At 44.9% G+C, this 24,433-nt stretch overlaps 1 protein-coding gene across 6 annotated transcripts in view; it reads left to right on the forward strand.

Moving 5' to 3' along the window:
* RBM6 (RNA binding motif protein 6) overlaps positions 1-24,375 on the forward strand; it is a 60,215-nt gene extending 35,840 nt beyond the window's left edge. For 3 of the 6 annotated variants that reach the window (XM_081160416.1, XM_081160420.1, XM_081160417.1), the window contains 15 exons: positions 7,986-8,060; positions 11,457-11,514; positions 12,349-12,606; positions 12,940-13,100; positions 14,047-14,144; positions 14,818-14,860; positions 15,000-15,081; positions 15,313-15,398; positions 15,933-16,079; positions 17,073-17,168; positions 18,311-18,571; positions 20,177-20,251; positions 20,918-21,015; positions 23,278-23,407; positions 24,130-24,375. In XM_081160416.1, the coding sequence (XP_081016542.1) occupies positions 7,986-8,060; positions 11,457-11,514; positions 12,349-12,606; positions 12,940-13,100; positions 14,047-14,144; positions 14,818-14,860; positions 15,000-15,081; positions 15,313-15,398; positions 15,933-16,079; positions 17,073-17,168; positions 18,311-18,571; positions 20,177-20,251; positions 20,918-21,015; positions 23,278-23,407; positions 24,130-24,255 (1,794 nt within the window). In that variant the 3' untranslated portion in view covers positions 24,256-24,375. Of the gene's footprint in view, positions 1-6,964; positions 7,076-7,985; positions 8,061-11,456; positions 11,515-12,348; positions 12,607-12,939; positions 13,101-14,046; positions 14,145-14,817; positions 14,861-14,999; positions 15,082-15,312; positions 15,399-15,932; positions 16,080-17,072; positions 17,169-18,310; positions 18,572-20,176; positions 20,252-20,917; positions 21,016-23,277; positions 23,408-24,129 lie in introns of those variants that run through there. The other 3 variants (XM_081160418.1, XM_081160421.1, XM_081160419.1) reach the window with 2 other exon arrangements.
* The last annotated feature ends 58 nt before the right edge of the window (positions 24,376-24,433 follow it).

A 24,433-nucleotide genomic window follows, 5' to 3' on the forward strand; every position in this document is an offset into this window, starting at 1 on the left:
TATTCAGTGAACAGCAAAGTAAGGAGCTTTGCATTTTTCACATTGATTTTGGAAAACCTTCCACCATAGTCACTCTATTTAGACCTAAGCAGTGCAGCATGTGTGTGTGTTGAATTTAGGGTCCACTTTTTCCAGAAGAAAAGAGCCAAGGGAGCTAGGACAGTCGTCCTCTCCGAATATGAAAGAATGTCATAGAGCTGCCCTTCAGCCATGTGGGAGAAAATGGTCCTAATTGTTGTGGAGGGAGTCTCTCTTTTAACTGGGACTCAAAACCTTTTTCCTGTAGACCCCACAGTTATTTTAGGGTTAACCGAGAAAATCTTTAGGAAAAAACAAGCTGTTTCATGCTTTTGTAGTCTACTTTATGAGTACTTTGATTTCATTACAGTGTGATTGAAACCAACTAAGAAATTTCTGAGGAAAATTAAATGGAGGTTACAGAAACCTAACTCTGAAGGGAATTCTGAGGATTATCAGTAGGATATGTCCAAGTGTAATCTTGTGCTTCCACTATGAATTAGGTTATATATTTTTGGGGAAATAAATTTTTGATTAACAAGGGAAATCTTGACTGAGATCCTTGTAAGCATTCGATGAAACATTGCTCTGAAGCGTATAAAGTTGCCCTCGCCGGTGTGGCTCAGTTGGAGCGTGGTCCCATGCACCAAGAAGTCGCAGGTTCGATTCCTGGTTAGCGCATATGCCCAGGTTGTGCGGGTTCAATCCCCTGCATGTGCAGGAGGCAACTGTTTGACATTTCTATCTCACATCGATATTTCTCTCTCCCTCTCTCTCCCCCTCTCCCCGCCTCTCCCTCTCCCTCTCCCCGCCCTTCCTCCCCCTCTCCTTTCCTCTCTCTATAAAAATCAATGGAAACATGTCCTCGGGTGAGGATTAATAATAATAAAAGTAAAATGTTGCAGAGTTAACAAACTGAAAGTTTCAAAAATATTTGCATTTTAGCAGTTCACAGTTGTTCAGTTATTCTAAGTACTAATAGCTGGAGCTTGTAAATCGTTTCTTTATAGTAAGATGTTTGTGGTGAAAGGACTTGCTGAGTGCCACACCTTTCTGGCAGTCTCAGTCTCTGGTAGAGCCTCATTTTCTCACAGGAGAGAGACTTCTGGCTATTTTGATTATTTACTTATCTGCTTACTCATTTATTTAATGTGTTTGTTCATATTTTGCCTCTTTGGTTTTAACTCAAATGAGTCTTAGAATGGGAGAGTCTTGTGGATCCCTGGGTAGACAAGTCTATTCTTCCTAAGTCTGGACCTTAGTTAATGAAATTATCTCCAAGACCACAAATCACTGATATCCTTTCATTATGACAAGAGCATTATCTGGAGGAACTGGGATCTTACTTTAAAATACACAAAAGAGAGCGTAGTGGAGTGGGTGGAATATATTCTCAGCACCAGATGCCTTTAATCAAGTTGCTGTATGTCAAGTCCTGGTCTAGAGTGTACTGTGTTCCTGGAGCAGAGTTCATCTGGAGACCCTGACTTTGGCCAGCTCTGAGCCCTGTGGGTGGGGCTCAGTGAAACACAGGCCAGCTATACTGCTTCAAAGAGCACAGGCAAGGTTTTAGCAAGATGCGGGTTGTGTCCTCTTAGGAAATGACCGATAAATGGTAAGACTATGAAAAATGTTAAGGAGGATTTTACTTTATTTTTTAAATATATCTTTATTGATTTCAGAGAGAGGAAAGGAGAGGGAGAGAGAGAGAAACGTCAATGATGAGAGAGTCATTGATTGGCTGCCTCCTGCACGTCCCGGACTGGGGATCGAGCCCGCAACCCGGGCATGTGCCCTGACCGGGAATCGAACCCTGATCGCCTGGATCCTAGGTTGATGCTCAACCGCTGAGCCACGCCCGGCCGGGCAAGGAGGATTTTAGAAAATGTTTTTGTTGTATTTTCATCTGGACAAGAAAAGGTATCTCAAGTAGCAGCCAAGAAGACAGTATCTTCTTGCCCGTGAACCTTAACTTGGACCCTGAAGTGGGTTCTGTTTCCAGCAGAGATCCCATCAGGGCCTCATCTCCTGGCTGCTGAGAGGGCAACTCAGATCCTGTTGGGTGAAAGGCCCGTCTAAGCAGAGGGTGCAGAGGTCAGCGGACAGAGCTGCAGAGTTGTCGCAGAGCATTCCGTGTGCTTCCCTCCGGGGCTCTGCTCTCTGCTTTCCCCCTTCCTGCTCCTCCTCTCCTCTTTCCGTCTCATTTCTCATTTTGCCTTTGAGAATACTGAGTTTTACAAAATGTTTGAAATATAACTTAGCCTTGCACCAAAAAGAATGAGCCTGGTTGCTTTGCAAAGATTTCTATTAAAACTACTCTTTTTGATCGCTGCTTCAGTTTCATTGGTGGTGGTTGGCCTGTTTGGGTTTTCTGATTCTTCCTGACTCAGTTTCACATGATCTCGCTCATATGTGGAACCTAATGAACAAAATAAACTGATGAACAAAATAGGTCCAGAGACATAGAAGCATGGAACAGACTGAGGGATCTCAGAGGGGAGGTGGGGTGGGGGGCGGGTGGGGAGAAAGTAATGAAAGAACTTAAATGCATATATGCTTAACCCATGGACACAGACAATAGTGAGGGGGCGGGGGGGGGCAGATGCGGGGTGGAGGGGATCACTGGGGGGAGGGAAGGGGGACACCTGTGATACTTTCAGCAATAAATATATTTAAATACATAAATAAATAAAACTACTCTTTACTGTTAAGAGAAATGACGCATCTGTTTTAAACCTGCTGCTTTATTCTTCCTGTCAGGGTTGTTGAAACTCGTGGTAGCAGCTACTTACTAGCAGCCCTCTTAGTCTTAGGCATAGCACCTAAAGTACTTGTTGGTGCTGCAAGAACACAAAGACCACCTTGAGTAGGCTGGTTGGGGATTAGAAAAGCTATCAAGCAATTCTCTGTGGTAGTCTCTCTAGAAACTCCCTATAGCGCCATTGCTTGTGAATTTCTTTAGACTTTACCATGTGCATCTTTTTATCAGAAGTCACCTCTTTGGTGTGGCAAGTATGATGAGTTGGCTTATTCCCTGGAATTTTAAAAACAAAACAAAAAAGCAATATGGTGAAAGGAAAACCTTTTAGTCCTCTTTGTGTTGCTAACAAGCTCTGGTTTTTGGCAGGCTGCTCCATGTATCTCAGCCATAGCTTCCCATGTGGAAATAGGTTTTATATGTGTCCTACTTGTGAGACTTGAGCGAGGTGATGTTTGTGAAGAATGCCTGTGTAAACTGTAACTGCTTTGTGAATAAAGGCTACTATCTCTGATGAACAGTACCAGTTCTCAGCCACCAGTAACCCGATTCTCCCACCCTGTGTTTGGAAGAAGCACAACCCTACGAAGAGGGATGCTGACTTTTCAGTGTGAGTTGTAGTCACTAGGCCCACATACTTTCCTCTGCCTTTTGATCCTCTCTGTCTGTCTGTCTGTCTCTCTCTCCATGCTTTAATGAGACAGTCCATATGCCACACAGCAGCTGTACCCTCAGTACAAAGTTTAACTGTGCCCGTGCTTGTGTTGGAGATCTTTAACAAAGATGCAAAGCTCCTGGCCAGAAATGTGTGTCCATTTTCTCTTGTTCCTCCCCAGTAGCTTAAGAATGCTTGGACTTGGTTATGAGCCAGCTTGAGCATAGGGTAGAGCCTCAGTTTTCTCACTCAAGTCCTTCTCAAGGTTGACAGTCACAAAATGGAGTTATGAAGTCTCCAGGAGCAGCAGCAAAAAAGGAAATGGAAATGTGGATGTTGCATCCAGCAGCCCTCACACCTAGCTTGCTCCTCTGCAGTGGAGAGTTAGGACTTGCTTTGTTCCTGAGGAGGGCATTACGTTTAGCCTTTTGCAGCTTCATGTTAAGGCCTCTTGAGATGTACTTAGGAACACCTATGTGTGACTTTGTCAGGTGAGAGTTTTGGGCTTGGGAGGATTTTAAAATGCAGGTTTTAATCTAATGTAAACTGAATCTTTCACTGCTGAGAAGGGAATTATCTTTGGTTTCACTTTGAAATAAATGGTACCTCTTTAGGAGCCATACCTGGTTAATCAGACTCGTGGTCTTTTATGATACCTTTACTTTTGCAGCTTAATGAATGACCCAGCAATTCAAATGATGAATAAAAATTCTAATGTGTGAATATGGTAGATGATAGACAATTACCTTAAAGTGGACAACCAAAAAGTAAAGAAATCATCCTACCCATTTATTAATCCAACTGCCCACAAGTTGCTTACCTGGGAGATGCTGGCAGATCTTTGCTTTGTGAAATCTGAAGAAAGGGCACTGCAGGGTTAGGGAGGGGTACAGTGTATGTCAGGCCTGTGCTTGGTATGTCTGGGCTGCCTTTGTACGATGGCAGCTGGGGAGTGAAACCATAGATGGACCCGATTGTTCTCATTCAGCTGCTCCTGTGTCCGTTTATTCTTATTAAAGCAATAGCAATGTTAAAGCCATTTCACATCTTTAGCAGTGGCCTCTGGCAGCCTTATGTCTAGCCATGTGCAGGATGAAAAGGAAGGGCTGCCTTAGTTGTAGGGGACTCAGAGCAGTAAGAAATCATTGCCTTTGTAATACGTGAGGTGAAGATAACCTCCAGGTTGGTATGCCAATGAGTACTTACGGCAGGGGACTTTCCCCACCTTCAACAGAAAGTTGCCCACAGCCCCTGGACTGCATATCTGTTACCTGTAGTATAAAGTGCTCCTTGCCTTATAAATTCCTGGATCTACTGATGCCTCCAAGTGGAGAAATGGGGATTTGCAATTAACTGTAACAGTAGTGCCTTGTTCCGACAGCACTGTTTACTGTTCAAATGGCAGCTCACACATTTTATGGGCTGGGTGGATGATGTAATCTGTGACAATGGCACTCCCTCCAGAGCTGCTGTGCACTGCGCATGCCAATTTTCCAGGGATAGTTGGGGCCATTCAGTCTTTCACTCACAAGCACTTATTAAGTCCCTTATCTGTACCAGGTACTGCGCTTGGTACTGATAATAAAAGGTCAGGAAGATTTAGCCTGGATGCTAAGATTTGCCCAGCAGTTGACAGCTAAACACTAAGTGCTGTCATAGAGATGCAGGTTCTGACATGCAGTGACTATTCCCTATAAAGGTGTAGTCTTTCAATAGGGTGAAAGGAGTTGTGAAATGGTACTACAGTACCTGACAAGCAAGTGAGATGGAGTGAGTGGCTGCTTGACCTGCCTAGTCCCACCTGCTGGTGCTAGGCCTTGTCTAGCACAGAGGGGTCAAAATGCATTTACTGAGCCTTCACTGTATCCCATGCTAAGCTACATATGGTAGTTTACTTAATGGTCATAACCACCTTATAAAGTAGGTACTGTCATCCCTACTTTACAGATGAGGAAACTGAAGTGCAAAGAAGTTAAGGACCTTGCTGAAGGTCATGGAGTGGAGGCAGGATTCAAATTTAGGACCGTGACCCAGATTCCATGTTTGTTTGTTTGTTTAAATATGTTTTTATTGATTTCAGAGAGAGGAAGGGAGAGGGAGAGAGAGACAGAAACATCGATGACAGAGAAACATCGCTCGGCTGCCTTCTGAACGTCCCCTCCTGGAGATCGAGCCCACAGCCAGGGCACGTGCCCTGACCAGGAATCTAACTGGCGGCCTCCTGGAGCATAGATCAGCCCTCAACCAAGTCGTAGCAGCTGGGCCCAGAGTCCATGCTTTTGTTTTGTTTGGTTTGGTTTTTTTTGTTTGTTTGTTTGTTTGTTTGTTTTTTAATATCGTTATTGATTTCAGAGAGAGGAAAGGAGAGGAAGAGAGAGAGACGGAAACATCAATGATGAGAGAGTCATTGATCGAGCCCGCAACCCGGGCATGTGCCCTGACCGGGAATTGAACCCCGATCGCCTGGATCCCAGATCGACGCTCAACCACTGAGCCACGCCTGGCAGGGCTGTTTTGTTTTTTTAATCCTCACCCGAGGATACCTTTTCCATTGCTTTTCACAAAGAGAGTGGGGGGGGAGAGAGAGAAAAACATCAATGTGAGAGAGACACATGGATTGGTTGCCTTCTGCATGAGCCCCAACCAGGGCCAGAGGTTCAAGCCTGCAACCAAGGTACATGCCCTTGGCTGGAGTTGAACCCAGGACCCATCCGTTTGCTGGCTGACCTTTGAACCACTGAGCCACACCAGCTAGGGCCAGAGTCCATGTTTCTAAATGATGTGATTTACTGCCTCTGGATGGACGGATACCATCTTGAGGGTAGAGCTTGGCAGAGTGCCATCCCCCTGACCCTGCCTGCCTGCAAAGTTTTTCTCTTTCTGGGTTGGTTCCTCCCCCTAATACTGAGCAGGAGTTGGTGAATGCTGTAGGAGGTCCCTTTTCTATGGCCCCAGATGTCAACCTGGCTCTGCCTTTCATGGGCTGAGTGACCTTGCCCTCTCTGACATGTTTCCTCATCTGTAAAGTGGAGATAATGTTACTTTATGGGATCATTAAGGGCAGGGATGGGGAACATCCGGCCTGCGGGCTGTATCATTTGGTCTAGACCTACCAAGGCAACTGCAGGCGAGACTCGAAATTCAATAAATCTAGTAGCTTTCTTCGTAGCTAATTTTTAAGTTGATAATTTTGTATGGCCTGCGAATGATGTTATAAATATCCAAATGGCCCTTGGCAGAAAAAAGTCTCCCCGCCATTGATTTAGGGGATTAAATAGAATAACATACTTAACAGTTCCTGGCTCTGAGTAAGCACCTAATAAATGTTAGCAAATACTATCATCGTCTCCCAGCCTTGAGAATAAGCCAGGGAACAATTTCACAGCAATCAGATTCTAGGACCTAGGTAGGCAGGCAGTTTTCCTTTGGTTTTGACAAGACAATAATTTTATTCTATGTATTTTTCTTGACTCTTTTGGTGTGAAAAGCAGAGAGGTAAAGCATTATTTGACAGATGTATGGATTCAAGCAAGAAACTGAGGTCCAATTGCAAAGAAAGCCTTGTATAACTCAGAGGAAACACAGAGGACCCTAGAGGGCGGACAATGAACAGCGCAGGGGCTAGTTCCAGAGGCGCATCCTCGGTTAGTTCACTTACAGTATGGGTGAGGGTCCCTGTCAGTAGCAGAGATATTCTTCCTCTGCATTAACACGTATCTGCTGGTTAGTGTTTATGAAACAAAACTCTTTTTTATGTGAAATAGATTTCATGACTTGTCCAAAATGCAGAGGCAAAGGAGCTCTGTAGCTGCCGGCTTGTTGAGCCCCTTGCCCCACCTGTTCCTGTGCCAGACCTTCCCAAAGTGCTTATTTGCCAATGGTTGATTCTTAGATCTCGTGGCAGCTCACTCTGTAGGCTCCAAGCCAGGGTGATGCTGCAGCCACCGCCACCAGCCATTCAGTTTCCTGATGTGAGGATGTGACCTACCATGAAGCTTTCACCTTCTTCCCTTCTCCGTGTCTTCCGTGTTGTATCTCTTTCCCCTGGTGCTTTTGCCATGCAGCCAGTGTTCCCAAGGAAATTTTTAGGCACCGAAGAGCCCTTCCTCCCTCTCCAAGGAGGTTTTGAGTTAGCCATGGAAAAGAAGACAATTGAGAGGGCTCCTGGGCTTCTGTGCTGCAGAAGAAAGTTTGCTTTCTGGGTAGTATGCTAGCTCCCGAGCCAGGTGGGGGGCTTGCTGGGGCTCACATGAAAGTTTACTGCCTGAGTTCTGGAGGAGTAGACTGGGCCTCACCTGCCCAAGGACAGTGCCCCAACCCACAGGAACCAAGGCCGAAGACTGAAATCACCCTTTCCCGCGCCCTTGCCCTAAGCTTACGCCTGCTCTGCCGCACTGCCCGAGTCTTGGCTTAAAACAGCCATTTACTTCTGTCGGTGAATAGCTCCCTCTTTATAAAGTGTTTCAGCTCGGGGACTGGAAAGGCTGTCTGTGCCTTCCTGTCTCTCTGTCCTCTGAGGGGTGGTGTTGATGGCTTCTGTCTTTGTCTTCACAGGGAACTCTAATGATCCATGACAAAGAGGTCACCCTCGAGTACGTACCAAGCCCGGATTTTTGGTACTGCAAACGGGTAAGTGCCAAGAGTTCTTTCCCTTAGCAGTAAGGATCTGGCCTCACAGCTCTCTGTGTCTCCAGGAATGCTGTTTGGTAGCAGGCATTGCCAAGGACAGAGCTCTTCTTCCTTGATTCATTTCCGATGAACTGGAGTTCAGGGCAAGGTCTCGATAGTTCCTATTTCCCAGCTGCTGCCCGTAGCCATCGACGGTTCTGGGCCTGCAGTTGGAAACACTTTTTAGAATGATAGTCCGTTGACTTTCAACCTCTTCCAGTTACCCTTCCTGGGGGTGGATACAGGGAAAGTAGTGTTTGCAAAGGTGAATTTAGAGAGGCTGGTTCTGTGCAAGGTATACATTTTTTGGATATTCAGGGGTTTCCAAGGACATAGAACTTCAGGTACCAGGGCATTTTACCTCTGTTTAACTCCATATTCTTGTGGAATGATGTATTAAAAGATTTTAGGCTATACTCTTATTAGAAGTCCAGTTTGAGAGCCCTGGCCAGGTAGCTCAGTTGGCTAGAGCATCATCGCGATAAGTCAAGGTTGGAGGTTCAATCCCTGATCAGGGCACATAAAAGAATCAACCAGTGAATGCATAAATAAGTCGAACAACAAATTGATGTTTCTCTCCCTTCCTCTCGCTCTCTCAAATCAATCAAAAAACATTTTTTTCTTTAAAAGAGGCCCAGTTTGATTACAATTGAGCATGAAAATATAATTTTTCATTTTTCATTGCTGCTACTTCATTGCAAAAACAATTATGAAAAATTTATAAAGTTTCTGAACATGTTTTATTAAAAGTATTATAGAATCTAATATGTCAGTAAAAACTTTAGTTTGACACTTTATTAATCTCAATAAAATGCATTTTGGATAGCTATGGTTGTCATTAACCAAAGCACTCATATTTCACGGATATACTACCTTAAGGTGCCAATTTAGGAAAACATTTAACTTTCTAAAATTTTGCTAAAATGGCCCAGCCAGTGTAGCTCAGTGGTTGAGCATCCACCCATGAACCAAGAAGAGGTCATAGGTTGATTCCCGATCAAGGCACATGCCTGGGTTTCGGGCTTGATCCTCAGTAGGGGGCGTGCAGGAGGCAGCCGATCAATGATTCTCTCTCATCATTGATGTTTCTGTCTCTCTCTCTCCCTTCCTCTCTCTGAAGTCATGTATACTTTATTGTTTCTTTCATAATCAGACTTGGGGGACAAGCATTAAAGAGAAAAATTTGAACTCTGTTTTCTGATAACTGGCATAAAACAAAGTTTGATATCTGATGTCAGAATTATACCATTGTTGCCAAGGCTATTGCTTGAAAGAACAGAGTGGTTTGGATACATTTTCCCCTTAAAACGACAGGCCACTTGCCCTGGCTGGTGTGCATCAGTTGGTCGAGCATCATCCAGTGCACAAAGAGGTCACTGGTTCCATTCCCAGTCAGAACACATGCCTGGGTTTCGGGCTTGATCCTGAGTAGGGAGCATGCAGGAGGCAGGCGATCATTGTTTCTCTCTTTCCATCTTCCCTCTCTCTCTAAAGTCAATAAAAATGTGTTTTTTGTTGTTTTAAAAAATGGCAGGCTACTTGCTTAGCTGTCTGGGGTACTTTTAAATTTTTGCACTTTTTTGAAAGGGTTGAGGTGCCAACCCTACGTATGTGATCTTTGGCCTGGTATGGAATGTGCTGACTTCAAAAGTATTCATGGTGGTGTTATTGGCAATAGCCAGAAAATGGAAACAACCCGATGCCCGTCAGCTGATGAATGGATAAACACAGTGTGGTATAGCCATACAATGGAGTGCTGTTAGGCAATAAAAAGAAATGAAGTACTGATATTCACTGCAACATGGATGAACCTTGAAAGCCCTGTGCCAGACACAAAAGAGCATACACTGCACAGTTCTGGGGGCTGGAGGGAAAGTGGGAATTGACTCAGCTAAGCTTGTTTTGAGTGATGAAAACGTTCTGAAGTTAGACTGTGGTGATGGCTACACTATATGCACACTAGAGCCTGTTGAATCGGACACTCACAGGTGAATGTCATGGTGTTTAAAGTGCACCTACTGAGGTTTGGATCTTGGCTCTACCACTGACAGCTCTAATAACAAATAGCCCCCAAATACTAGTGACTTAAAATCACAAACATATTCTTCAGTCACAGTGCATGTTGGGGCCTATGCGTCATTGCTAATTGTTCTGCTCCATGGCCTCTCTGGGACCCAGATGGAAGGAGCAGTCCTGATGTGAGACTGGTCTTCTTGAGATTAAGGGAAAGAACAAGAGGCTCATTCCCACAAGCAGTGGCTCTTAAAACCTCTGCCAGACCTTTGTAGGTCACATTCATTCACACTCCATTGTCCAAAGCAAGACACATGACCAAGGCTGACAGTGGAGAAGGGAAGTGCACTCACCCTACAGGGACAGGGCCATGCCACAATCACTTGACAGTGGGCAGGGCTGTGTGTATGATCCCCTTACAGAACAGGGAATAATGAAATAATCAGCTATGATAACCTTACAGCCCTCAGTTTCATCTACAAAATGGAAAGGTAATAGTCATCTGGATCAATAAGTGATGACATGTAGGCCTGGAATGTGGCATGTGCTGTTTCATCAGCTGCTGCTATTAATGTTTTCGCCTCTCCTCCATCTGCGTACTCTTACTCACCCTGCAAGGGCCTACTCAGAGAGCATCCTCTTCATGGCTCCTGCTTTTTGGTTTCCTGCCAGTCAGTTCCCTGCCCTCATAGCACTTGGAAGCTCAGTGGCAAAACTTTAGGGGCGTAGGGGTTGGACGATGTGCTTGCCTTTTTGTTCATAGGTTCCAACAAGAAGAATTACATCCACATTGCAAAGTGTTTCTTCCCTTGTTACTGGCTAGTTAACGCTCCGTTTCCTTTTAACATCTTCAGAGTACCTGCCGAAGGCGCGGCCTGTGTATCCCCCTCCTCCTCTGCCTTTTTAAAATCAGCGTCTGAGAAATTGATCATTGAATTCTCATTCCAGCCACGCCTGAGTGGGGCTGTCATAACCTGTTCAGCACCAGATTTTGGGTGCATACTGTGAGTGGCAATTGTTTTGGGAAAGTAGTATCCTATAAACCATCTAACAGTCCAGTTTTCTTAGTTAAGTCTATTTCCTATAGAAATCCTTGTCCAGGGCAAAGGCATTTGGGGCTGCTCCAAAGTCCAGACTCCCTGTCAGAAAGCAGCTCTCAAACAGCAGCTTCCCAGCTCTGTCTGCCAGCTCCGGTGAGTGGGGGGACATCACACTTCTTAGGCTTTAAGGTGACCTGGGATATGGCTCATTTCTCTCATTTTTGGCAGGTGTTACAGTGTTGGGTTACATACGGCTTTTAAAAATATTTTTCGTCAAATTAAATTCTTTCTCTTTCTCTTGCAGTGTAAGGCCAGCACTGGTGGGCACCGATCATGCTCATTCTGCAAGTGCCCAAGGGAAGGTGAGTAGTGGCACAGAAGCAGTGGTTTTTGTTTTGTGCACTGAGCAGAATAAATTTCATACTTTGCTTGGCTTTAAAAGTAGTCATCCCTAAATATAAGTTGATCTGTAAAGATCTTAAAAGTGAAATGTGACTTCTAACCTTATGTGGCCTGTTAATAAATGACTTAGGGCCTCAGAGTCCCACCAGGGAAAAGAGATGGGTTGTGGGCTTCTCTGACTGAGGTGGCTAAATGGGCAGCTGAATAGAGATCAGTAGTATTGTGGTTCAGGATACATTTAAGGGTGTTAGGTTGGGAAAGAATCTATGTGGCGTTAATCCATGTGACACACACACACCCCTCCCATTTCTTTGAAGTTATTGGGAATCATTTGCTATCATTATTTTCCCGTTTACACTCTATGTAAACATTTCAGGATCTTCAATAGAAAAACATTTGCAGAAATACCGGTAAAAATATAAACGAGCTCAGCCAACATGGCTCAGCAGTTGAGCATTGACCTATGATCCAGGAGATCGTGGTTTCAGGCTCGATCCCCAGCAGGGGGCATGCAGGAGGCAGCCAATCAATGACTCTCTTTCATCATATAATGTTTGGGAAGTGATAGAAAACTCATAATATTACATTTTTTAAATACTTGGATAGTTTCTTCTGTGAACTATTTCATGTGCTGTCTCATTAGCTTTGTGTATAGTCTGTCGGGGCTTTTTGTAGGCATTTCTGAGACTATTAAGAGCACTCCAGTGTCAGTATTTGATGGCAGAAAAGGAGGAATCACAGCAGTAGTGCTTTTTGGATAAAACTTGCTAGAGATTCTGTTTCTGTTTCTCTAGTGACAGAGGTGAAGCAAGATTTAATAACTTACCCTCAGCCTCAGAAAACCTCCATACCAGCACTATCAGAAAAACCACCCAGCCAGCCCCCAAGGTCCGCTGATAAGGAACCTGAACCCAAGAAGCGGGAAGAAGGACATCAGAAGAGAGAAGGAGAAAGATATCTGCCGGCCTCCCGAAGGGAAGGGCTGAGCTTCCGAAGAGACCGAGAGAAGGAGCCGTGGTCTGGTGACACACGCCAGGATGGGGAGAGCAAAAGTAAGTGGTTTGTCGGGGCACATGCCACACTGTGACCCCGCTTCCCGCACCCTTGTACAGCTGCTCAGCCTGGTTGTAGAGGCGTCTGCTCTGCGGACCTTGCTGTTCTGGTTGAAGGAATCCTCCAAACAGCAAGTTACTGTTCACACGCAGCGAGGCTTAATTGTAGATTTCTAAGTATTGGTAAAGAAAAGTATCAGGTAGTTATTTGACTAGCACTTTGTCACAGAAGCAGCCTCGCTAGAGGAAAAAAAACAAGACAGGCTCTGAGGACTTCAGAAGTTAACCTTTCTGTTTCTCTCCTTCTTTACCATCTGTGCTTGGTTTGTCCAGCGATCATGCTCAAACGTATCTATCGTTCCACGCCCCCTGAGGTGATCGTGGAAGTGCTGGAGCCCTATGTCCGCCTGACTACTGCCAATGTCCGGATCATTAAGAATAGAACCGGCCCCATGGGCCACACCTATGGCTTCATTGACCTTGACTCCCACGCGGTGAGTTGCCCCCACCTTGCAGTGGCCTAGAGACAGCTGGCTGTAGAAGCCTCAAGAAGGTCTGAAGGACTACTTTATCAGTGGAATTCTCATGCGCTACCTGGTATCATAACCTCTCTTGTTCTTTCCTTTGGGTTTAATGTTCATTCAGGTGAAGTGACTGCCCATGAAACTTAGGATTCTTGAGCGGTCTTTCAGATCCACTTTTGTCCTGTGGCATTTACAGTTTCCAGTTAAAATAGCTTAGTCACTGGTGCAGAATCTGCATACTGAACCTTTCAAGAGTTTAGTGAATTTTCCCATTTCTCAACCTTGTTTTGCCCAACCACAGACAAATTTTTATTTGGTGGTAACAGGACACTTCCTCTTTTTCCTCAGAGTGTTGCTTTTACAGATTCTCGTGGCTTGAATTTTTAGCTGTGAGGCCCTTTTCTATAGAAGTAACACAAAGATAGTAATAAAAGTCATTGGTATGTCTTCGATTTCATGCTCAAAAATCACAGGAGACTTTGTAAACTGGATCTGAGTTGAGGATAGTTGCAGCCTAAAAGAAAAGGATTTGAATTTCTGCATTTTGTACCAGAAACTGACTGAAAACAAAAATGAATATGAGTTGATTCTGTCTTCATGTCTGGAACAAACCTTAAATCTGTATAATTTAGAAAAAGGCGTGCTTATCACAATAAAATGTTTTCCAATTAAAAAAGAAAAGAAACTGATGACTACTCTGACTACCCTGATCAGCCCTTCATTAAGAGGCCTGTTCTTGCCAGCATGTTCTTCGTATTACAGTTACGACCAGAGCATAATGTTCAGTAACTTTTTCTTTCGAGAAGGTAAATCCTTGTTCAGGTCTCCCTTCAGAGGACATGGCCTTTTCTCTCTGGCATTTACAGTTTGTCCTGTGGAGAATTCGAATACTGAACATGTGTCTTGTGTTCCCCAGGAAGCTCTTCGTGTAGTGAAGATCTTGCAGAACCTTGATCCACCATTTAGCATTGATGGGAAGATGGTAGCTGTAAACCTGGCTACTGGGAAACGAAGGTAAGGCAGAGGGTGGGCTCCCTGTGCTGCCTCCATTCGAGTTTGGGAGGAAACTTCTATTCCCTGCTGGAGAGACAAATAGTAAGACATGATGCCTTCCTTTTAGGGATTGCTTTCTGTTTCCTTTTTCTGAAGCTTGCCTTGTTGTGACTCAAGATTTTTTTCCTTAAATAGTAGGTCTAGGTACTTTAGTCCTTCCTTTTTTGACTGCCTGGTATCTTTGGGTCCCAAATGATGGTACACTCTTGGATATGCAGAAAAATCTTGAAACAGCCTTGCCCCTTGGAAATCTAAGAAAATGCTGTCCTGACTTCCTACTCCCTGACCTTGTGCGTACTCCCATAGCACTAGGAAATTGGATTCGTCTTTACTCCTTCACTCATCCTGGCCCAGGAGTGGTAACTGGGGAATGGTTACATCAGAGAGGCCGGCTTACAGGAATCTGGCTCTTGCACACTCAATTCAGTTGCTGTTTTGCTCCTGTAGAGACTCTGTAGAAGGCCCGCTGCTCCTCCCATCAGGAGTCTGCACCACCAGAACTGCATGCTGTGGGGGTTGGTTTCTTTCCCTCCAAAATGGGGGAAAGAGAGTTTCTTGGCCAGTCTGTAGGGTTAGGCACTTCTCAAGTGGCTTTTGGTTACAGGCCCATGACATGTTGTATTGTTTGTTGCAGAAATGATTCTGGGGACCACTCTGACCACATGCACTACTATCAGGTAGGCTTCAGCAGTTGGGGAGGGCTCCGTTAAAATTCTCAAGTGACTGAAAGAGGGACCGCGAATTCTCTCCGATGGTGACGGTTAAGGTTAACGGCTGTCGGAAGTTCCATTATTTTAACTTGCCTTTCTGTGATAGGGTAAAAAATATTTCCGAGATAGGAGGGGAGGTGGCAGAAATTCAGACTGGTCTTCAGATTCAAATCGACAAGGACAACAGTGTGAGTGACCTTCATTTTATTTCTATTGTGTGTTTTTGGCCTGACTACTCATTAATTGAAATCTTAGTGGTCACAAAGTTGGCAAGAGGGGTGCTCATTCAGAGAGAGAGCCACCTACATGTTCTCCTGTTTAGGTTGGCCAGCCTCATTCTTTGGCTGTTCCTAGTGTGTCCCCAACAAGGGTTTCATTAGTAGGGACTAATGTTGCATCTGCTTTTTTTCCTTCTATAGCATCATCTGACTGTTACATATATGACTCTGCTACTGGCTACTATTATGACCCCTTGGCGGGAACTTATTATGACCCCAATACCCAGGTGAGTGTTTGGCTTTGTTTACTTTGTCAGTGGTTGTTTATTTTGAGAAGAGTACCTATAATTTGTTACTTTGAAGATTTTATCCCCTAGATTCTCTGGTTGCTCATTACATGAAAAGTTGGAAAAGTTTAAATCTATGGAAACAGTAATTCTCCATTCCAGGCAGCTGCTTTGACTGTTGTGCCTCATGTCTAGTCTGGTGTTTTAAAAAGTCCAGATCTTCTATTGAGTTGTATTTATTCAGGTGTATTTTAAAGATGATGACCTTTATATTAACTCTTCCTATTTAAAAAATCAGTGCCTTGTGGCATTACAAGTAGAATAGTGCTGCTCTTAGGAAAAGGAGCCTGGATGTGTCCTGGCCCCTGGAATGGGTTTTTACATTGTTCCAAGTCTAAGGAGAGATGTGGTCTCTTCTTAGACTTGGAAGTAGAGAACTGTTCTTTCCCCCAGAAGGGAACTCTGCTCCTTAGACCTGAAACTACTGAGAAATTAACATTTTCTGTAGACTTAACTGTTCCAACTGTATTGCAGCAAGAAGTCTATGTGCCCCAGGACCCTGGGTCACCTGAGGAAGAAGAGAGCAAGGAAAAGAAACCAACCAGTCAAGGAAAGTCAAGTAGCAAGAAGGAAACGTCTAAAAGAGATGGCAAGGAGAAAAAAGACCGCGGAGGGACAAGGGTGAGAGGATTTGTGGTCTGCTCTCTTTTCAGTGCGTAATTACAGATGAAAATCAAGGGGTCACTGCAGAGGATAGCTGGGTTTGAGGTGTAAAGTTGCTACAAGAGTAGGCAATCCCCTTGCCTCTCACAGCCGGGGCCAGTCTCTCTTTTTACAAGTGCAGAAACCGTGGGTGGTAGAACAAAGTGACTCAGCTCAAACCCCAGCACTCCAGCGCCACACAGTTTCACTTCCTATCTTCCCCCTCAGTGTTTGATTCTGTCTACACAGCTCTATGTGTGTAACTGCAACAGGGCTACTGTTTTATATTTTTTATTCATTTTATATTTGATCATAAGTATTTTTCTATGCTTCTATAATATTTTTAAATTATTATTTTAATTCCTGCCTGGTAAAAATTCACAGTAAAACTGTGCCCTTATTTTCTTCATCATTTCGGCATTGTTTGTCTCTTCTTTCTAATTTTATACTGTAGTAATGTACAGCATTTAGCATTTTATTTCTCCTTTTAAATTATTTCCTTAGGATAAAATTTCAAGATTAAAGCTAATGAATATCTTTGCATCTCCTGGCATAAAATCAAATTATTTTCCAAAGAATTGTATTTGATTTGTCCTGACACATTAGTGAAAGTGGATGAATGCTTGTGGTTCAGTTCATAACGTGTCTTTTTTTTCCTTTTAATACTACTTAGTTTATCTGGAGAGAGAGAACGTGTTTGTGAGAACTTGGACTTCACAGTCACAGTGGCTTAATACTTGGCTCCTGCTTTTGCTACTTGTGTTTCTAACCGTATTCCCAGTCATTTCTAGAATGAGGGTATTAATGCCTATCGAAGAGGATTGTAGTGGAGGCTGAGGAAGATGCTGTGTATAAATGTCTCATCTGGTTCCTGACATATAGTAGTCACTTAATATATACTAAATATTAGGTGTTTAATGGCTTTTCTTATTTTGCAATTATAGCAGCAACTCTTAACGTAACTTTTGTCAGTTTCAGGAAAATGCCGGTGAGGGGACAGCCTCCCCAGAGGATGTCTTTAAGAAGCCCCTGCCTCCCACTGTGAAGAAGGAAGAGAGTCCTCCACCAGTAAGGCTGAGCTCATGCCCTGGTCTAGGGCTAGGGCTGGCTCCAATGGGAAAGGAAGTTCAAAGGCGGGTGCCTCACTTTGATGTTGGTCCTTTAACTCTCTGTCTCTCACAAACAAGTATAAACAAGTGGGGTACATTGTCTGCTAATAGGGATATAACTAGAGAATCAGAGGCAGTTCCTCTCTCCCTCCACCCTGCTCTATTCCTGCCAGACTGGGGAATGCCTGGGCCATTTTAAGTTAAAATCTTGGTCTTGTTAATTCTTCTCTTCTAAATGACCAAGGAAACTCATTTTTCTGGCTTAGATGTTTGGTCATTTTTATAGTTTGCCTGCCTGGCCAGAGTGAATAGTGGCTAATATTGCTTCCTATTTTTTAGATGCCTTAAAGTAATAGTCTCGCCCTGGCCAGGTAGGTCAGTTGATTAGAGCTTCATCCTGATACGCCAAGATTGTGGGTTCAATCCCCAATGAATGCATAGATAAGTAGAGCAACCAGTCGATGTTTCTCTCCCACCCCCAGCCCCCGTTCTCTCTCTCTCTGAAATCAGTGGCGGGGGGAGGGCATCTTTCAACAGTAAAGATAAATTTTGAAAAAGAAGTGATAGTCTAAATCTAATCACATGGTTAAGATTAAATATAAATATATAACAGTCGTATCCTGCTTTATTTTTTACTTTTGATTGATCATAAGCCATTGGCCATGCCTCATTACCTGACAGTTTCCTCTAAGCTGGTAATAAAGACTGTGTTCTACTTCGGCCCCCCTTCCTCCTCTTCTCTTCACCATTCTGTTGCTAGAGTCACTTCCTTTTTTATTTTTTATTTTTTAATCCTCACCAGAGGATATTTTTCCATTGATTTTTAGAGAGAGGGTGAAAAGGAGGGAGGAGGGAGAGAGAGAGAGAGAGAAACATCGATGTGTCGATTGGTTGCCTCCAACACCCACCGACCTGGCTGGGGATCGAGCCTGCAGCTGGGGTACATGCCCTTGACCTGGAATCAAACCTGTGACCCTTCAGTCTGCAGGCCAGTGCTCTAACCACTGAGCCAAACCAGCTAGGGCTAGAGTCCCTAGGGCTAGGGGACTTTTCTGGCTTATAGCTTAAGTTTGGTCTTAATCCGTGGCCGCCTCCTTCCAGCCCAAGGTGGTCAACCCGCTAATTGGCCTCCTGGGTGAATATGGCGGAGACAGTGACTATGAGGAGGAAGAGGAAGAGGAGCAGCCCCCTCCTCCACAGCCCCGCACAGCTCAGCCCCAACAGCAGGAGGAGCTGACCAAGAAGGAGAACGAAGATGACAGACTCACAGACTGGAATAAGCTGGCCTGTCTGCTCTGCAGAAGGCAGTTTCCCAATAAAGAAGTCCTGATCAAGCACCAGCAGCTCTCAGACCTGCACAAGGTATCGGGAAGGGGCCCTGACCTCTCAAACTTCTGATGAGCATTTCAGGGAAAAAACAAGCTTATGCTGTCCTCCCTCAGCCTGCATCATCCCCGGTTCCTATAATTAAATTGGGCCACTTTGAGAATAAGATGCTTCTCCACCTTTTTTATTCATGAGTTGCTTTGCTTTCAAGCTGTACCCGCCTTCAAAAAACTTCAGACCCAAGGCAAGCAGCATGGCTGGGCTGGGGCACCACACACAGCCTGTGCTGAGGATAGGAGGAGAAGGGCTTGTGGAGTCGGAAGCTCACCTACTGGGTTTCTCATCTTAGCTCTATCACTAACCTAACAGTTGGACCTCAGATAAGCCCCTTCCCTTCTTTGATCCTTGGAGGCTACCCCTGGTTTCGTCTGGCTCTGACAGGATGCAGTTTTCCCCTGGTGGGTCACATTCTCCCGATTCTTCATGTAGTTAGTAATTGCTGTAAGCTGTGGCGCACAGCTGTTCTTAGGGGGTTAAATGGACATACATCGGTCCTCCCCTGCAGTCTTTCCCTTTGTATGTACTGACCAAGGAGCCAAAATCTGGACAAATACAGCCCCATAGGTGGACTCACGCTGTAGCGTGATTTATTTCAGGCTCCTGTAGCACATGCTGCAAGGGCAGGTGAGGGGAGGATTGGACTTAGACTTTTTCTCAATACAAAACCCAGTCTCATGTGGCTAAAAGCTGAGAAGCTCTGCTCTTGGTAATATGCACACCTCTTCTCCCAGCTGCCTCTGGAGGTTCTGCAAAGCTTCGAGGATTCTGGGACACTCCTTCTGACAGTCCCTGCAACAGACCACCTCCCAAGTCCCTTCTATCTTTTTAAATTCTGAGTCATCAGACTAACATTTAAATTTTCAGCTCTCTGATGAAAATGCTAATAAATGGCTAACGGGATAAAAAGTAGTCATCAGGAAAGAGGAGCTAGCCTTCTGGTAAACCCACAAACTGAAATGGCCCTGGGGCAGTAGAAAGTAGAAGGAGCACTTTTCCTTTCCTCGCAGAGATCAGTGCAGAGACTCCCCTCCCTGCAGTTTCCTCTCTTTTATCTGTCTGAGGATCTTGTGTAGTGGAGCCGGGCTTCAGTGTGGGGCCCTCAAGGAGTAGGGGATTCTCAGAGCAGCCTGTTTGCTCTTTCAGGGCCTTGGGGTTCCTTTCCATGTTCCTCTGGGGGCTTGAAAGTGAATGATGTCAGGATGGTGGTGGTGGTGGTGGCAGAGCATGTGAGCATTTGGTTTTCTTCACTGAAGTGCTCAGATTCCCCTCTCCCATAATTTTGATCTTAGGTAAAGAGATATAAACCAGGTTTGTGTCTTTTACATTTTAGATAGAAGTAGATTGAAGTCCCCTCTTGTGCCACACCACGTCTAATCTGTGTAACAAGGCAGCGTTAGAACCTGAGTTCCCATTGCTGAGCCTGAAGTAAGACCAGTTAAGGATTGGTGTATGCAGGGTGTAGTGATCACTTAGGAGAGCTGGTCAGTGAAAGGAGCTGCTGTCCTGAAGCAGCTACTGGGAAAGGCCTGGAGGCATTTCTGGGACCACTTGTTCTATACTCAGAACTCCTTCTCTTCTCAGCAAAATCTGGAAATCCATCGGAAAATAAAGCAGTCAGAGCAGGAGCTCGCCTATCTGGAGAGGAGAGAGCGTGAGGTAAGCTTAGACATGTTACTGCCTTGACTGTGCTTTCTGGGGTAGAATTTCTAGGCTGTGCTGAAGACAGAATGCAGACGCCCTAAAAGATGCTGTATACATCTCTCAAAACTCATCAAACTACATTTAAACAGTTGCATCTTATTTATAAATGTTACCTTAATAAAGTTGATATTTTTTAAAAGGTGGTACTAAGGGTCTCCGAGTAGATCAAATAAATAGCATTCATCTTTCCTAACCAGCTTTTAAAATCAATGAGGCAGTGTTGGATAGGGCTGCTGAAATAGCATCTTTTACTGCTAAAGTGCTAGACGAGGTAGCTTCCTGTGAGAGCCACCTAGACCACACAGTTAGCCAGACTCTCCTACCCAGCCTCAAGCTGCACCAGCCCAGGTCAGGCCTTATGTGATGGTTTGGAATCTGCCTGTGGAGGCCTGTTGGAGAGCTCCTCAGAGGAGAAGGAAAAGACAGCTGGTCAAGCATACTAGCTTATTGCCAAATTGACCTGTCCAAGAAGCTACTGCTTCCTCCAGAAGAGTGTGTGAAGAGCGAGAGGTCCCAGGAGTTACCAGTTGAACTCCCTTCACATTAGAAGAAATGTGAGAAATAAAGTTAAGCTTCCTCACGTCTCTGCTCCCTCAGATCTGTTCTTCTGCTTCCCAACAGGGAAAGTTTAAAGAAAGAGGAAATGATCGCAGAGAAAAGCTTCAATCTTTTGACTCTCCAGAAAGAAAACGAATTAAATACTCCAGGGAAACCGACAGGTAAGCCAGGAACTCTTGACTCAGCCTAGGCCTCAAGACCTAGTGGTGAAACCATCTCCTCCAATTGTGCTGATGTTCTCTGTTTCGGGGCGGTCAGGCTGTCGGGAGCAGGTTACACATAGGGGCTGAATAAGTGGTTGGCTGCTGATAGAGATATATGGTCTCTAGCTTCCTGTGCTTGTTTCCAGTGAGGTAGTCTCCAGGTCATGAGCCCAGAATTATTTAGTTGGTTGATAACCCACTGTGCGCAGATTCTGCACTAGGTGCAGGGAATACTCAGGTGAGCGGGGCATATTATCCTTGACTGAACACTGAATAAAGAAGGCTTAGGTGGTGCTGCGTCTCGTAGGGCAGGCACACGTGTGGTGGGGAAGGGGAGGGCATTTCAGTCGGAGGGAATTGCATACACCATGGATGAAAGAGGGGGGTTATGATGCATTTGGGGAGTTCTAAGTAGCTCAGTGGCGCTAAACACTAGGGACAGGTGGTTGAGTGATGAGATGAGGCTGGCCCAACAAAGGCCAGTTCATGAAGTTCATACTCATCATCTTAGGACAGTGGGGGTTATAAAATGATTATAAGAAAAGTATTGATCTAGTTAGACTTGAGCTGATCTCCATGTTAGTAAGAAAAGAACTGGAAGCCAAGGTAGATTATCATGCCTGTGGGGAAGGGAGGTGATGATGGAAAAAGGCCTTGAGGAGACCCTGTAGGGCTGTGGCTCTGGCATTTCAACTACTTGATCACAGCCCACAAATGAGAGGTTATTTTTGAATCATGTCTCAGTAACTTTGTGTGTGTGTGTGTGTGTAACTGAAAAAGAAATCTTCATGAAAAATACTTTCTTACTGTGTGCAATAAATAAATATTTTAATTCTAGTCTATTGTATTTGCATTTTTAAGAGGTGTTAAGGGGGGACCACGAAATGTAACATCCCATTGGGTCACTCTCTGCAATTTGAACTACACCGCATGAGGACAGAAGTTCAGGGGTCTGCTGGGAGGAAGAAGGTCACCTCTGCCCTGAGTCAGTTGTTAATGTGGAGGGTACCCTCCTCTGTTCCCCGTACCCTTCACACCACATTGTTTAGTGTGAGGAGCCTGGGAGGTATCCAAGAGGACACACCCAGGCGCTCCTCCTTCGTCTTCTTTCCTTCTCACCCCTTTTCTGAGTGATTCCAGATGTTCTCCTGGACTTTGCCCTCACTGCCGTACTCTCTTGACCTGTATCATCCAAGGTACCCAGAGCCTCAGCCGCCACTAACAGGCTACCAAGTTCTGCGGCTCCATCCTAAATCAGTGCTGTTTTCTGAGTTCAGAATCTCTATTTCCATTTCCCTCCTGGGCGTGTCCTCTTGGATACCTCCCAGGCTCCTCACACTAAACAATGATTTGGTATTATGTTCCACGTTATACTCTAGTCCAAGTCTGCTAAACCTGCTGTATTCCTGTTTCAGAGTAATAACATTACTGCATCATGGCCTACCTGGTCTGGCCCAGTCTTCCTCCTTTATCCCCTGGGCCCCCTTTCTAGCTCGCCTCCAAACCCGACTCTTAATCTCAACCTTTGCTCTTCAGTCTTCAGTCCATTCTCTACCCTACCACTACCACGACTTTAGTATGCAGAAAACTCCTAAAGTTCATCTTGTGTGGAGGTAGATGTTGCCTAGAGGGAGGCCTGCGGTTCCGGGCATTTCTTTGCCCGAGTGAAGTCCAGAGTCGGGTTTAGCATGATGTTCACAGAGTTTCAGTCTGGCCTGAGCAGCCTTTCGTCAGCTCCTACACTCCTCTCCTGGACAGATTGTGTTCTTTTGCTGCTCCTTGCTGTGGCCTCCTTTCCTCCCACACTTCTTTTCCTAGCTCACCAACTCCACATGTGTCAGACCCAGTTCAGCTGTACCCTCTTGGAGTTTGTCATTTTCTGTGTAACAAGAAAATGCCCCTTCACAGTTTGTGTTCCTTGTGCTGTATTTCAATAGCAGGGAGTTACTGTTGCCACACCCATGGCTGAGTTCTTCAATGTGCCATAAGCATCTGTTGACATATTACCCTCCTCATGTCCTTCCCTGTGAACAGGGTCAGGTCTTGGTCATCTCTGTATCCCCACAACAGAGTCTGTTGCATGGATAGCAGACACTCAGAGATATCATTTAATATATGTAAGAGGAGGCAAATCTGAATCAAGAGGACAGGTTTTTATTAGGCTCACCAGCAGGTCACTTTGAAAGTAACAGTATCTAAGTATGTCTGCTTCTTTTGCAGTGATCGTAAACCTGTTGATAAAGAAGATCTTGACAATAGCAGCAAAGGAGGCTGTGTCCAGCAGGCTGCTGGTTGGAGGAAGGGGGCAGGCCTTGGATATGGCCATCCTGGATTGGCTTCAGCCGAAGAGGTGAAGTGGTTTCCATCCTGTTGGGCTGACATGAACCTACAATATACTTAACTAGTTTTCTCTCACTCCAGCGCAGAGCTGCGTCCCTGCCTTTCAGCTGGACTCTTTCCACTGCTGGTGAAGAATATGAGAGCTGAGGGGCCCCTCGGTCTTGATTACTGGGTTATAACTAGGCGTGCTTTCCCTTTGCAGTTTGGTTGGTGGTGGGAAGTGGAGAGAGAAATTAGAATAGGGCTCATGCTGTTACACAGAGGAAGAGGTGAGGCATTGTGGGAATTAGGCAGTTTGAGACTGAAGAATCATTTGGTGAAATCTGGGGAACTAACAATAAAAGATACAAAGGCGTCTCTGAGAGGGACTGTCATCAGTTCTGTGATGGCTAAAATTTGAGGAGCATGAAGTTAGTCCTGGTTGCCAGGAAGGGCTTTTCTGCTCAGATTTCAGGGGGACAAAGGTGTTAAGAGGAAACGCCCATTTTGTGCTAACTTAGTCCCCCTCTGAAAGTGCCAGCTATAGATTGGCTTCTCATATTCCTGGTGTTGAATTCTGTTTCCTGAAATTATGGCATCACCACTTTCCTTATTCATCTTGGGTATTTATTAAACATGTAAATTCTCCTAAGTCCTGCTCCTCACTGGTTCAGAAATGTTTGTGGTCAAAGACCAGCCTAGAGGCTAATTTAACTCATACAGCCCGCTTTATAGTTTGCCTTTCTTTTATAGACCGAAGGCCGGATGAGGGGCCCCAGTGTGGGGGCTCCAGGAAGAACCAGCAAGAGACAGTCCAACGAGACTTACCGAGACGCTGTGCGAAGAGTCATGTTTGCTCGGTATAAAGAACTTGATTGAAGAATGGAGACAAGTCCCATAGGACACAACCTCCTTCTTACTTTGTTTGTCGGTCTCTCCTTTTGTTTTGTTACTGTTCTTGCTGCTAGAACTTTTTTAAATAAACTTTTTTTCAATGTGATTTTTTTGGATTGTTGAATTTTTCTCCAGTAGATGGGTGGGGATGGGGCTAATGGTG

Source organism: Miniopterus schreibersii (assembly GCF_964146895.1).
Source record: "Miniopterus schreibersii genome assembly, chromosome: 15".
Taxonomy (NCBI): Eukaryota; Metazoa; Chordata; class Mammalia; order Chiroptera; family Miniopteridae; genus Miniopterus; species Miniopterus schreibersii.